Below are 14,049 nucleotides of genomic sequence, written 5' to 3'. Positions count from 1 at the left end.
TTTACTTACAGGCAACAACTATTGTCCTGACAACCATCGATGGTTCACTTGGCTCGCCAAACCCAGCTCTGTTCTCAGCAAGAACACGGAACTCGTACTCCACATCCTCAGTGAGACCTGTGACTTCAAAGCTGAGTTCAGTGATGGATTTCTTGGATGCTCTGACCCATCTCATGCCTTTTTTCTCTTTCTTTTCAACACAATAACCTATGATGTCGCTTCCTCCATCTTCAGTTGGTCTTCTCCAGGTCACAGTGGCTGAATGTCCATCGACTTTTTCAACCTCTGGTTTGGAAGGTGGACCAGGTGGACCTATGTGCATCCATAAAAGAAATATATTGATGAATCCAAATATTTAGCATTCTTCTTCCAGATATACTGTAGTACAAAAATAAATGATACATACCAAATCTATCTACCATTTTAACTGCCTCAGAGTGAGATGGCTCACTGGCACCATACTGGTTAACAGCAGAGACTCTGAAGAAGTATTCATTGCCCTGGATGAGTTTGTTGGCCACATAGTGACAATCAATAATGTTATCTTCCAGGATAGTCCAGAGCAAACGGCTGGTCTCCCTCTTCTCCAGGGTGTAATACTTGATAGGAGAGCCTCCGTCTTCAGTAGGAGCTGTCCATGTAAGAGTCACTTTTTCTGAGGATACACCACTGCACTCAATGGGTCCAGGAGCACCAGGAACATCCAGAACTTTGACCTTCACAGTTTCCTCCTTTACACCAAAGGGATTACTGGCAGTGATTATGTAGTCTCCAGAGTCCTTCCTGCTAGCATATTTGACCGACAAAGTGGAGGATGTGGCAGTGGTCTCAATTTGAACAAGATCTGAGGGTTTAAAGTACTTTCCTCCCTTTGACCAGCAGGAGGTTGGTGCCGGTTTCCCTAAAATGCTTGTGGCAGTGATGACGATAGTATCGCCAGCTCGGACAGTCAAGCCTTCCATCACCTGAGCATCAATTATAATGGTTGGCGCAGCTGATGGAGGACAAATGGAAACATTTATTTTTATCATGCTGCCTGAAAACATTCAGAATGGTTTTAATATAGATTTATATCTCATCTTACCATATTCATCTGTGCAGATAATGGTATCTGTCTGCTCAGAGGGTGGACTGAGAGCGCCCGCAGCATTCTTTGCCCGAATTCTGAACTCGTATTTGCAGCCCTCTTGCAATTTAGTGACAGTGAATGCAGGTTCCACAACATTCACATTGTTTGCCTTTACCCAGATTTTAGAAGGCAGGTCTCTTTTCTCAATAATGTAGCCCGTCAGTCGGTGGCCACCGTCAAACTGAGGTTCAGTCCACTGGAGGGTCACAGTGCTCCTTGTAATGCTGATTACATCTGGTTTACCAGGTGCATCTAGTGGTATAGATATGACAATAATGAATGTATTGTTTTATATTTGAAAATCATTTTTGTAAAGATGTTTGTAATTTTTTCTTTTACTTACCAATGGGGTTCAGGGCCACCTGTGGATCAGTGGGGGCACTTGGTCTACCAATTCCAGCCAAATTAATTGCCATCACTCTGAACTCATACTCCAGACCTTCAGTCAGCCCAGTGACTTTATGTTCTCTCATCTTCAAGGCAGCTGGGCTTGCCCTCTTCCACAACATACTGTTTCTCTCCTTGAACTCAACATGATAGCCTGCACATATTACCAAAGAAAAATAAACCAAAGTTTACATATAAAATGTATCAAGAATATCAGGACAGAATAACATAGTTGTTGATAGTTCAATTAAATTCAGTTTTATTTATGTAACCTAAAATAACAACAACAGTCATCTGAAGGCACGTAAAGACCCTACAGTTATACAGAGAAACCTCGACAATCAGACGATCCCCTTTCAGGGGAATCATGCTCAGGGAGGAGCGGCCATCTGCAACCGGTTTTGTGTTAGGAAAAGAAGACAGGGCAAAAGACATGCTGTGGAATAGAGCCAGAGAGGAGGTTGGTGAAATGTTAAAGCAGACCATACCTGTAATAGGAGATCCTCCAGTCTTCCTTGGATCAGTCCAGGCAAGATAAGCTGAATCATGGCGCATGCTCATAATCTGAGGAGGAGCAGGAGCATCAGGAACATCTGTACAAAAATAGTGATGAAGAGTGATTAGCAGTCCAAAGAGACAAATAAATATTGAATAACAACACAATTCAGCCTTTGAAATAGTATACAGTACTTACTGAATGGATGTTTGGCTACAATCGGCTCAGATTTGAGTCCTTCGCCGACCCCATACTTGTTCTCGGCACATACTCTGAAGATGTATTCTGTGCCCTCATGAAGACCAGTTACTCTCATGGTGTTGGTCTCCACAACAGAGGACACAGTCACCCACATGTTTGTGATGGAGTCCCTCTTTTCCAGGATATAGTTGGTAATTTCAGAGCCACCATCATCCTTGGGAGGACCCCACTTTAGTGTGGCACCATCAGCAGCAACATCTTTGAACTTTACTGATCCTCCAGGAATGCCAGGTTTACCCACCACCCTAATAAGGAAAAAGGATCATTTTGACATTTTTTATGTGTAGACACTGTTGTATGGATATGGTGCAATTCATTTTGAGGAAAATACCCTTTAAATTCCATTACATGATCCTTACCTGACAAAGATGGTGGACTCTTTGCTTCCAGCACTGTTTCTCAGGGTTATGGTGTATTTGGAAGCATCAGTCCTTTGGCAGTCCCTGATGAGGAGGGTGGTGTTAACTGCTGAGGACTCGGCACACACTCGGCCAGTGTCTGTCAGGTCTTCATCATCTCCCTTCTTCCAGGTTACCTTGGGTGTAGGCTTGCCAATAATTGGGATCTTCAGGCGGACGGTACTGCCTTCCTTGGCAATGTAGCACATGTTGGGCAACTCCCTCAAGTCACAACTGGGAAGAACTTTATAGGAAAGGAGCAACTACTTAATATATCCATATTTAAAGACTTTATGTGCTTACTTATTAAGTTATTTGTCTGAATGTTTCATAAAAGGGGATACTTACTGATCTGGTCCTTGGCAACCACTTTCAGCTCCTTGGGAGCACTCTCTCCTGTGTCATTCACAGCTTTGACTCTGTAGGTATACTCTCTATCCTCCACCAGGTCCTTGGCACTGTACTGCATATTCTTAGACCTCATTAGCTCCTTGTATTTATCCTCACCATTGAGAACCTCAAGTACATAACAGATGATGCGACTACCACCATCAGTGAGGGGTTTCTTCCAGCTTAAAGTGCAAGAATCCTTGGTAACCAGCAGGGTCTTGAAGTCCATGACAGGCCCAGGCTCCTCTGTAAAATTAAATGTAATTAGTATGACAGTTGGAGAAACAAAATCCAAGTACATAACCTGTTATGATCCAACCCACCTGTTGCTCTGACTGAATCATCAGTCTCACAGAACTCTCCAGTACCCAGCTGGTTAACTGCTGCCACTCTGAAGCAGTAGGACCGCCCAGCATCTAGGTCTGGAACCTTGAATGATGTCTTATTGCAGTTGGTGGAAACGGTAGACCAAGCCTTCCTCTCAGTGTCACGCTTCTGTACTATGTAGTGGGTAATTTCAAAGCCACCGTCAATCAGAGGAGCGTCCCAGTAGATGGAGGCACTATCCTTACACGTGTCCTTCACCATTAGATTAACTGGTGGTCCAGGAGTGTCTGGAAAGATAAAACAACACTTCATACTAATGTTTTTGTTTTTTTGTAAAATTGAACTAATCAAGAAACTAAGACTAACCATTAGTGACTAATATCAATCTGACTTGACTATAGTCACTGCAAAATATTAATGCATTTGTTTAGTGAAATAACTTCCTGTACTGACCAAAAACTTTGACAACGATGGTGTACATCTTCATGCCAGCTAAGCTGTCCAAGCTCAGAATGTATTTGCCAGCATCATATCTGTTCACTTTCTCCACCATCACCATGGTGTCAACATGGGTGGATTTGATGATGATGCCCTGACGGTCTTTAATGTTAGTGTTCATCTTTGCCCAAGTTATCTTGGGAGTGGGATGACCCTTGATGGTGGCATGCAGTCTCATGGTGGCACCAGCACGTAGCTCCAGGCCATCCTTCAGCTCTGCACTCAGTTCTGCCTCAGGAGCAACTGTACAAACACAGAGAGAGAATTATTTCGTGAGTATGTTTAAGGAAAGTGTCTGCTTTATATAACATGAAGTCACAAAGTCTGAAATCCTGGTCGTTCTATTTTCATCTGTCTTGGTCATGATCCTCACAACTATGCGTAATCTGCATTTGTCCAGGAGCAGTTCTTTTTATGTTGTACTTAAATTATTTTGTAGATGTACTACTTAATCGTGGCGATCATGGCTCAACAGTTGGGAGTTCGCCTTGTAATCGGAAGGTTGCCGGTTCGAGCCCCGGCTTGGACAGTCTCGGTCGTTGTGTCCTTGGGCAAGACACTTCACCCGTTGCCTACTGGTGGTGGTCAGAGGGCCCGGTGGTGCCAGTGTCCGGCAGCCTCGCCTCTGTCAGTGTGACCCAGGGTGGCTGTGGCTACAATGTAGCTGCCATCACCTGTGTGTGAATGTGTGTGTGAATGGGTGGATGACTGGTTGTGTAAAGTGCTTTGGGGTCCTTAGGGACTAGAAAAGCGCTATACAAATACAGGCCATTTACCATTTAATCACTGTTTGTCAGAATTAAAATATATGCAGCCTGAAAATACATACCAACGATGTCCTTGGCAACATGTTTCCCAGGGACTTCAACTGGTTCACTAAAGCCAATCTTGTTGACAGCAGTGATGCGGCACTGGTATTCTGACTTATGAATGAGGTTTTGAATGACGTAGTGGGTCTCCTGCAGGTTCCTTGGGACATTACAGCGGATCCAGTCTTTGGTGTCTGTCCTCTTGCACTCCACCAAGTATCCAATAATGGGGCTTCCACCATTGTTGGTGGGGGCAGTCCAGGCAAGACTGATGGTGCTGTGGGTGGTGTCAGTCACACTGGGATTCACAACAGGTCCAGGAGGAGCTAAAAAAGAGCAGATTGACCCAGTTTAGGTTATATATACATTTAAGTACATATAAGTTCAAGTAACACAGAAAGATCTATGCAGAGTTATCAGAGCTAATGAAGTTACGACTCACTAATAGGATTCTGTGCAACATTGCCAGAAGAAGGCTCGCTGGGTTTGCTGGGCCCAGCCACGTTGACAGCAATAACTCTAAACTCATACTCGACTCCCTCTGTGAGGCCTGTAACCTCCAGACTTCTTTCTGTCAGTGGCTTCCTATTTAACTTGGTCCAATTCATTTCCTTGGTCTCTTTCTTTTCCAACATGTAACCCAGGATAGTGGACTTTCCATCATCTGCAGGCTCCTTCCAGCTCACGGTCATACGGTCCTTGGTCACATTGGTGATCACTGGGGCTTCACAGGGGCCAGGGACAGCTGGAAGTGACACCAAAGGTACGACTTTAGATGGTATTTTTTTTTTATAAAATTTTATATATGCCATTCAACATGGAAATGTTATGAAAAGAAGCTCTATATGATAACAGAATATTGTAATGATGTTAAGCTGGTTTGATGTAGCTGCTTGTCTCCTTATGTCACAGGTTTAGACCTAGTTTAAATTATTGATTGTTACAATTCTCCAATACCATAAATCCTTTCTGTGATATATGAACTCGGACAAAATTCTAGTAATGACTCACTGAATGGGTTCTTGGCGATGACAGGGCCGGTGATAAGAGGGTCTCCAACTCCCCACGTGTTCTCAGCGCGGATTCTGAACTGGTATTCACGACCTTCAATTAACTTTGCCACAGTGAACTCAAGGATGTCACCCTTGATTTTACCTGCAACCTGAGCCCATTCAGGTCTACTGGTTTCACGCTTGTCCAATATATAGTTGGTGACTGGGGCACCACCATCCTTAAGAGGAGGTTCCCAAGACAACTTGATGCTAGTGGCAAACACCTCAACACATTTGTAATTTGCAGGAGGACCAGGTACATCTGAAAATGTACAAAACCAATCAGCTATTTGTGAAAATCATGTTGAAGTTAATGTAAAATGTAATATTAAACATTCTAACTCCAACTTGGATCTTGGTTTAGTTTCAACATATATTTTTTTTCCTCATAGAAAGTTAAAGATCTTACCTAGCACAATGACCTGGATCTCAGCACTCTTGGAGCCACTGGCATTCTCAGCCAAGATGGTGTATGTTCCTGTATGCTCCTTGGTGACACCTGTCATTTCCAGCTGAAAGTGATTTCTTTGGTGGGTAATAACCTGGCCTTCACCTGACTTCAGATTGTCGTCACCTCTCTTCCAGGTCACTCTGGGCATGGGCTTACCGAACACATCAGCCTCCAGGAGGATTGTAGTTCCAGCCTTCACCTTCAAACCCTTCTGCATCCTGGCATTGAGCTCCAACCTTGGAGGAACTATATTTAATGAAAAGGAGGTAAATGAACACTTAGCTCAAAACTGTCGTAGAAAGATGGTGTTATCCTGACTATTATAGTAGGCTGACTAGTTTATCAGGCTATATGGTATTGTCAAAACTTCTAACCATTTTCAGCACACACGAGGACAGGGTCTGTGGGTTCTGAGGGACTGCTCATGTTGACAGCAGTTTTAGCAATAACTCTGAACTGGTACTGCAAGTCTCTCTCCAGGCCAGTAACTGTGTACTCCTCCTTAGGCACATTCTGGCTACTTGTGTTGCAGCGTATCCAAGTGTCTCCTGGTACCCGCAGGGCCTCGACATAGTAACCAATGATCTTGCTACCTCCATCATTCTTAGGACGGGTCCAAACCAGAGTGACTGAGTTCTTGGTTACATCCAGGACTTCAGGTTTACCTGGAGTGTCTGTAGTGCATAACAGATAAATTAGTTTAAATAGAATGAATGACCTATTCTAATCTAATATGAAGCCAGTCAAACTTACCAACGGGTGTTCTTGCAGTGAAAAAGTCAGTCTTCTTGCCTGGTTTGCCCTGGCCAGCGCGATTAATAGCTGATACTCTGAAGGTGTATTCCAGGCCCTCGATGAGGCCAGCACATGGGTACTCAGTGCTTCGAACAACAGTGTCATTGGCCTTCACCCACAGCAGACTGTTCCTCTCTTTGCGCTCAATGTAGTAACCCGTGATGGGACTGCCTCCATCACTCTCTGGCTTATCCCAAGCCACAAACATACAGTCTTTGTTGGTCTTGTTGATGCGGCAGTTAAGGGGTTCACTTGGAACATCTAGTGACAGTAAACAAAGTTAATCTATATTCTGTACTGTAGACCAGTTTTCAATTATATAATTGACCAACTCTAGGCATAAACCTTAATCTCTACCAAGCGGCATATTTAGGTAGACCTACCAAAGGGGAACTTTGCGACCATCCTGTCGGATTGAACGGGGTCTGATACGCCAAAGCGGTTCTCAGCACGGATGCGGAACACATACTCCTTCCCAGGGATAAGCTTTCCCAGCCTGCAATTAGTCTTTGGGCATGTAGAGACAGCAGTCACCCAGTCGCCTCTACTCACATCACATTTCTCCACCACGTAGTTAGTGATGTTGCTCCCTCCATCCTCCAGAGGTTTATTCCAGGATAAGGAACAAGCATCAGAGTCAATATCGCTGATCTCTACAGGGCCCTCAGGAGGCCCGGGTATATCTGAAATACACACGGTTACAGTTACACCAATCATGTTCTTCATCACATTCATGCTTTCTGTTGCTGAGGTCAAATATGCAAATTCTTTTTTAAAATTTATTATTATTTAATGTAGGGGCACTGACCTCTGATGACAATCTTCATGGTCTGGGTCACCTTTGCAGTGCTGTTCTCAGCCACAAGGCTGTACTCTCCAGTGTCAGTCCTTGATACGTCTTTGATGATCAAGACACACAAGTTGCCTGACTGATGCACAGCCAGGCAGCTGGATGGAACCACGGCTTTTTCGCCACGCAGCCACTTGCAGGTTGGGGTCGGTTTTCCTGAAACCACTGCCTCCACTCTAAGCTTTGCTCCAGCTCTAGCACTTGCTGCATCTGGCATGACAATCTTTGGTTCCACTGGAGGACAGGATGTGAAAAGACATTACTCTGGGATGCAGAAAGCAGCTTCTAATTCAGCACTAATATATATATATATATACACACACACACATATATACACACACACATATATGTGGATTAAAATCACAACAACAGTCACCTCAAGGTGCTTTATAATGTAAAAATACAATATTAGAAAGAATCCCCAAAATCAGATTGACTAAGCACTTATTGACAGAACCAGGCTCACAGAGGGGCAGCCATCAGCCAGGACTGTTTGGGGATGATGGAAGGAAGAAGACAGCAGAGTGAAGCAGGACAGCAGACAGAGCCAGAGTTTAAAAATGACTAATGATTAAATTAAATGAAATGATTAAATATAAGAGGGTAAAAATATAAGAAACACACAGTGAGTGAAGAACACCCAGTGCATCATGGGAATCCCCCAGCAGCCTACACCTATTGCAGCATAACTAAGGGAGGATTCAGGGTCACCTGGTCCAGCCCTAACTATATGCTTTAGCAAAAAGGAAAGTTTGAAGCCTAATCTTAAAAGTAGAGATAGTGTCTGTCTCCTGAATCCAAACTGGAAGCTGGTTCCACAGAAGAGGGGCCTGAAAACTGAAGGCTCTGCCTCCCATTCTACTTTTAAATACTCTAGGAACAACAAATAGGCCTGCAGTGTGAGAGCGAAGTGCTCTAATAGGGTGATATGGTGAGGAGCAGAATTTTAAGTTTGATTCTGAACTTAACAGGATGAGAATGAGAAGAAGCCAGAATGAAAAAAATGTGGTCTCTCTAGTCCTAGTTACTACTCTCCCTGCAGCACTGTGGATCATCTGAAGTCTTTCAGGAACCTTTTAGAGAAACATGAAGTAATAAATGTACGAAAGAAACCAGTCCTAGGGTGAGCCTCACCCCTCAGCCTGAATTTAACAAGCAGTTAAAAAAGTGAAAGGATGGTTGAGTGTTTCTAAATATTGCAAATTGCAACACAAATGGCCACGGTGTGACAAATTATCAGTAAAACTAGTGTTTAATTAGACACAACTTACACATCTGTTCCTTGATCTCGACAGGGTCTCTGGTTTCAGTGAACAAGCTGAGACCCATGATGTTTTTGGCAGCCACTCTGAACTTGTACCTCTTGCCCTCCTTCAGTCCACTGATGCTGACTGTCAAACCTTTAACTGTAGTATAAGCGTTCCACACTTCCTTTTCAGGCTCTGGCTTCTCTTCCTCCTCTATAACTGGTGGTGGTGGAGGTGGTGGAGGAGCTTCCTCTCCTTCAGGAACCTGCAGTAAATTATATAATTAATGAGTTGCAAAACTATATGAGAGAATATGCTCGTGTAAAAAAACCCAGCAAAAGTAAATACTATATATGAAACAATTTCACATTTAGAAGATATCAAAGTTTATTGAAGCTTTTTTGAACAGAATTAGTTTTGTGACATAACAAACCTCCACAGCTGCTGGTGGCTCTGGAGGAGGTTTGACCTCAATGTATTCAATTACATAACCATCAATCTTGGCACCACCGTCCCCTGCAGGCTTCACCCACCCGACCAAAGCACTGTTCTTTGTGATTTCTAGGACTTCAATTTTCTGACAAGGATCTGGCTTGCCTAAAAAAAACAAAGTAAAACACTTGTGTTCAATTGTTTGCTGTGACTGATGAAACATCATATCTGTGTTTAACGGGTAGCTATCAGTTGTGGCTGGGCTGTTTGTGTTGATGTAATTAAGACATGATACGTACTGACAGGATCAGAAGCCAGGTAAGAAGTGGGTGTCACTTTGGGAACCCCAGAACCATACTCATTGACAGCTGTGACCCTGAAGTAGTATTCTGTTCCTGGTATCAGATTGGTGACTTTGAATGGAATCTTATCGAGTGCTACTTCGGCCTTGACAGTTGCCCAGGTTTTGCGGTCAATCTCACGCTTCTCAACAATATAATGTGTGACGTCACTGCCACCATTGTTCTCTGGAGGGCTCCAAGACAGCATTGCTGATGTCTGTTTGATGTCTGTAGCTTCCAGATTCATCACGGGTCCAGGAGTGTCTGTTATGATATTTGGATTATTTTATAACTTCACCAAAATAAAAGCATTTTTAATAAACTGTATGGTAGCTGCATGAATTTCTTAATGACCAGGACTTACCCAGAACCTTCACATTGACAAACACAGCTTTCTCTCCAGCAGGATTCTGCAGAGTCAGGCAGTATTTTCCAGATTCATCACGTGTGCTGTTGGGAATGACCAGGAAGGTCATGGTGTCAATGATGTCAACTTTACCCTTCCTGACCACGTTGTCAATACCCATCCTCCTCCAAATCACCTTTGGAGGTGGTCTGCCTCTGATGGTGGCACATAATCTGATGGGACAACCGGCTCTTACGGTTAATCCCTGTTTTAGGTTGGCATCCAAGTCTATCTCGGGTGTCTCTGTTGGAAGAGTAACAGTGGAATTATCTTTTAATAGCAAGCATAGATCACATTTTAGTGTAAATTCACTGTTCTCGAGTCTAAATACATTTTCTGTTACACTTTACGTGAATTATAATTAAATTCAATTACGTCCTCACCTAGAATCTCCCTGGGAATCACGGCGCCTTCCAGATTGCATGGCAGGCTCATGCCCACCTGGTTCTGAGCTGACACTCTGAATTCATACACAAGGTTCTCATCCAGACTTGTGACTGTGAACTCGCATATGATCAGCTGAGCTGCCACGTTGCACCTCTTCCAGCCATCTTCACCTTTCTTAACAGATCCCTTTGCCCTCATCTCCACAACATAACCAATGATGGGAGCTCCGCCATCTGATACCGGCTTGGTCCATCCCAAGGTGACTGTGGATTTGGTGCTGTCCACAACCTTCAAGTTAGTAGGAGGTGCAGGTGGCTCTGTAATAAGAGAAGAACGGTTTGTGTAGCCATTGAGACTTTCTAGACTATCAACATTAAGCAGAATGTAAACATTATTATTAGCAACATACCAACTGCATCCTTAGCAGTGATTGCACGTGAAGCCTTGCTTGGGTTGCTGATGCCAATTTCATTCACCGCCTTCACTCTGTATTGGTATTCATGAAGTGGAAGGAGTCCAGTAACTGTGAAACGAGTTCCAGGAATTGGATCCTTGTTGACAGGAGACCACTTAACAGCATGCTCCTCTTTCTTCTCCAACAGATATCCTGTGATTGGCTTTCCACCATCTTTCTCTGGCTCTGACCACTGAACAGTCATCTCCTCCTTGGCAATCTTGATGACCTCTGGTGCTTCTGGAGCACCAGGTACACTAAACTGCGTTCCAGCAACAATAGCTTCACTCTGTACTGCTGGTCCAGAGCCCATCTTATTCTCGGCTCTAACTCTGAACATATACTCATTACCCTCAATAAGACGAGTTACCTTCGCTTTGTTGGTGATGACGGCATTGGAGTGAACAGACCAGACTCCCCTCTTGGTCTCACATTTCTCAATTATGTAGTTGTAGATATCACAGCCACCATCATCCTCTGGGATTTCCCAGGCCAGATGACACCTGTCATTAGTGATACCGGATATCTTGAGATCCCTGATGGGGCCAGGTCTATCCAGTACAATGACTTTGGCATGAGCAGAGCATGTTCCTGCATTGTTGGAGGCAGTAACAGCATATTTGCCACTGTCAGTGCGCCTTGCTCCAGTAATCAGAAGTTTAGAGAAGTCTGCACCACTTTCGATTTGAAGCCTGGGGCCCTTCTTAATCTCCTCTGTGCTTTCATCCCTGGTCCATTTGATATCAGGCTGGGGTTTGCCCGTCACTGTTGCCTCTATAGGAATGGAGCCTCCTGCTTTCACTATAAGGGTTCCCTCCAATTTAATCTTGATCTCAGGGATCACTAACTGTTCCTTAACCATGACTTCAGCTGTGGTAACCCAGTTGCTTTCACCGCCCTCATTCTTAGTCTGAACTCTGAACTGGTAGATCTGGTTTTCGATACATCTGTCGGCCATGAAGTAAGTCTCCTTGATGGCACCCTTGTGAAGCCTCTCCCACTCATCAGCCTCCTTTGGTTTCTTTTCAATATGATAACCCAGATTACGGCTACCACCATCATAATCTGGCTTCTTCCACTTGAGGAAGCAGAAGGTCTTGCCTATCTCAGATATATGGAAGTCAATGGGTTCACCAGGTTTCTCAATGGGATCAACTGCCAATACAGGTGTCTTGGTCTCAGTGGGTGGACCAGTGCCAATCTTGTTCTCTGCGCTGACCCGGAAGAAATATTCACAACTTTCTGTAAGAGGAGCCTTTATCAGACGCTTAGTGCAGTCATTGGAAACCACTGTCCATCCTCGCTGGCTGGGCTGACGACATTCAATAATGTACTGCGTGATCTCAGTTCCTCCATTGTCTTCAGGGTTCTCCCAGGAAACCATGCAGGATTTCTTGGTCACATAAGCCACTTTTATATTCTGGCAAGCTCCCGGTGTGTCTAGGACATTGACAACAATGGTAGCCTGTGCCTGCCCGCTGCTGTTCTTAGCCACAATAGCATATTTACCATAGTCTGATCTGACTGCATCGTTTATGATGAGTTCACACAGTGGGTAGTTGTTGTTCATCTGTGTGCGCTTATCCCTGGCCAAAGCTCTGGCATCCTTGGTCCAAGTGATCTCTGGATCGGGTCTGCCTTTGACTCTAGTGATCAAACTGATAATCTGACCTGCTCTGACTGTCACAGAGTCACGGCATGACACATCAACAACAACTTCAGGTGGTACCAGGATGTCCTTTGCCAAGATAGTCTGAGGTAGCTCCTTGGGTTCACTGTCTCCAACCTTATTGGTGGCTCTGATGCGGAGTCTGTACTCTAGTCCTTCGATGAGGCCTGGAACTCTATAGGCACACATCTTGACAAGGTCTTTGTTGATTCTGTCCCACTGGGCAGTTCCTGACTTCTGAGCCTCAATTACATACCCCAGAATGGGACTACCTCCATCTCTTGTAGGCTTGGTCCAACAGATGTCAGCATGGGACTTACTCCAGTCTTTCAGTTTAAGATTACCAGGGGGGCCAGGTTTGGTGATGGCTCGGGTGGCCTTGATGGGATCAGAGGTAAGCGAGGGCTCACTGATACCAGCAATGTTTTCTGCAAATACTCTGAACTCATAAGTATTCCCTTCAAATAAGCCAGAGACTCTATATCTGAGGTCGAGAACAGGTGTTTTATTCACACGGATCCACTTTCCTGTCATTTCTCTGCGTTCAACCACATAACCACTGATGGGACTTCCTCCATCATAGTCAGGCAGGCTCCATGACACTGTTACAGCATTCTCTGTTATATCAGAACATTCTGGTAGGCCTGGTGGGCCGGGAGGGTTAAACATGTGTTTGGCAATAGTTGGAGGACTCTCAAGTGGAGCACCAATACCAATCTTGTTCTCCGCACGCACACGGACAATGTACTCACGGCCTTTCTCTAGTCTGGACACCTTGGCTCTGGTCACTGTGCCACTGGAGCTAACCACAGACCAAGGCTCCCATGGTTTTTTCACATCCTTCTTTTCCACCACATAGTTGGTGATAGGTGTTCCACCATCATCCTTCGGGGCTCTCCATTGGATCATCATGTAATCAGGGGTGACTTCCAAAATATTAATGGGTCCAATGGGTGGACCTGGAAGATCCAGGACGGTCACATGAAGGGCAACAGTTTTGCTGCCTGCAGGATTTGACACAGTGAGTATATACTCTCCAGTGTCTGCTCTCTGGCACTCAGGGATACTTAGGGTGGTTGTGGATTCAGCTGACTGAATGTGATAGCGGCCCTCAGATGTGATCTCTTTGCCATCAGTCATCCATTTGGCAGTGGGAAGAGGGATGCCCACCATCTTGGCTGGAAGAGCAATAGTGGTGCCAGCTTTGACAATGAGACCCTCAATAAGCTTTACATCAACTTCAATAGTAGGTGGCACTGAAAGAGAGTAA

The 14,049-nt window shown here is 44.5% G+C and overlaps 1 protein-coding gene across 3 annotated transcripts in view; it reads right to left on the bottom strand.

The window, feature by feature from the left end:
- The window catches only part of LOC146370123 (titin-like), a 174,205-nt gene that overhangs the window by 45,648 nt on the left and 114,508 nt on the right, over positions 1-14,049 (bottom strand). For all 3 annotated transcript variants that reach the window (XM_084908769.1, XM_084908770.1, XM_084908771.1), the window contains 24 exons: positions 11,066-14,035; positions 10,653-10,973; positions 10,228-10,512; positions 9,822-10,127; positions 9,524-9,687; positions 9,115-9,355; positions 7,802-8,077; positions 7,377-7,676; positions 6,952-7,254; positions 6,573-6,872; positions 6,157-6,444; positions 5,707-6,009; positions 5,138-5,440; positions 4,716-5,021; positions 3,842-4,129; positions 3,385-3,675; positions 3,020-3,307; positions 2,633-2,915; positions 2,211-2,518; positions 2,005-2,109; positions 1,473-1,670; positions 1,085-1,381; positions 407-994; positions 10-312 (listed from right to left, as the gene is read on the bottom strand). In XM_084908769.1, coding sequence (XP_084764895.1) covers positions 10-312; positions 407-994; positions 1,085-1,381; positions 1,473-1,670; positions 2,005-2,109; positions 2,211-2,518; positions 2,633-2,915; positions 3,020-3,307; positions 3,385-3,675; positions 3,842-4,129; positions 4,716-5,021; positions 5,138-5,440; positions 5,707-6,009; positions 6,157-6,444; positions 6,573-6,872; positions 6,952-7,254; positions 7,377-7,676; positions 7,802-8,077; positions 9,115-9,355; positions 9,524-9,687; positions 9,822-10,127; positions 10,228-10,512; positions 10,653-10,973; positions 11,066-14,035 — 9,615 coding nt within the window. The remainder of the gene's footprint in view (positions 1-9; positions 313-406; positions 995-1,084; positions 1,382-1,472; positions 1,671-2,004; positions 2,110-2,210; positions 2,519-2,632; positions 2,916-3,019; positions 3,308-3,384; positions 3,676-3,841; positions 4,130-4,715; positions 5,022-5,137; positions 5,441-5,706; positions 6,010-6,156; positions 6,445-6,572; positions 6,873-6,951; positions 7,255-7,376; positions 7,677-7,801; positions 8,078-9,114; positions 9,356-9,523; positions 9,688-9,821; positions 10,128-10,227; positions 10,513-10,652; positions 10,974-11,065; positions 14,036-14,049) is intronic.

Source organism: Perissodus microlepis, chromosome 16 (genome assembly GCF_051167445.1).
Source record: "Perissodus microlepis isolate ML-2025 ecotype Zambia chromosome 16, ASM5116744v1, whole genome shotgun sequence".
Taxonomy (NCBI): domain Eukaryota; kingdom Metazoa; phylum Chordata; class Actinopteri; order Cichliformes; family Cichlidae; genus Perissodus; species Perissodus microlepis.
The sequence above is the reverse complement of the archived record's forward strand: the minus strand, read 5'-3'. Positions and strand labels throughout refer to the sequence as shown.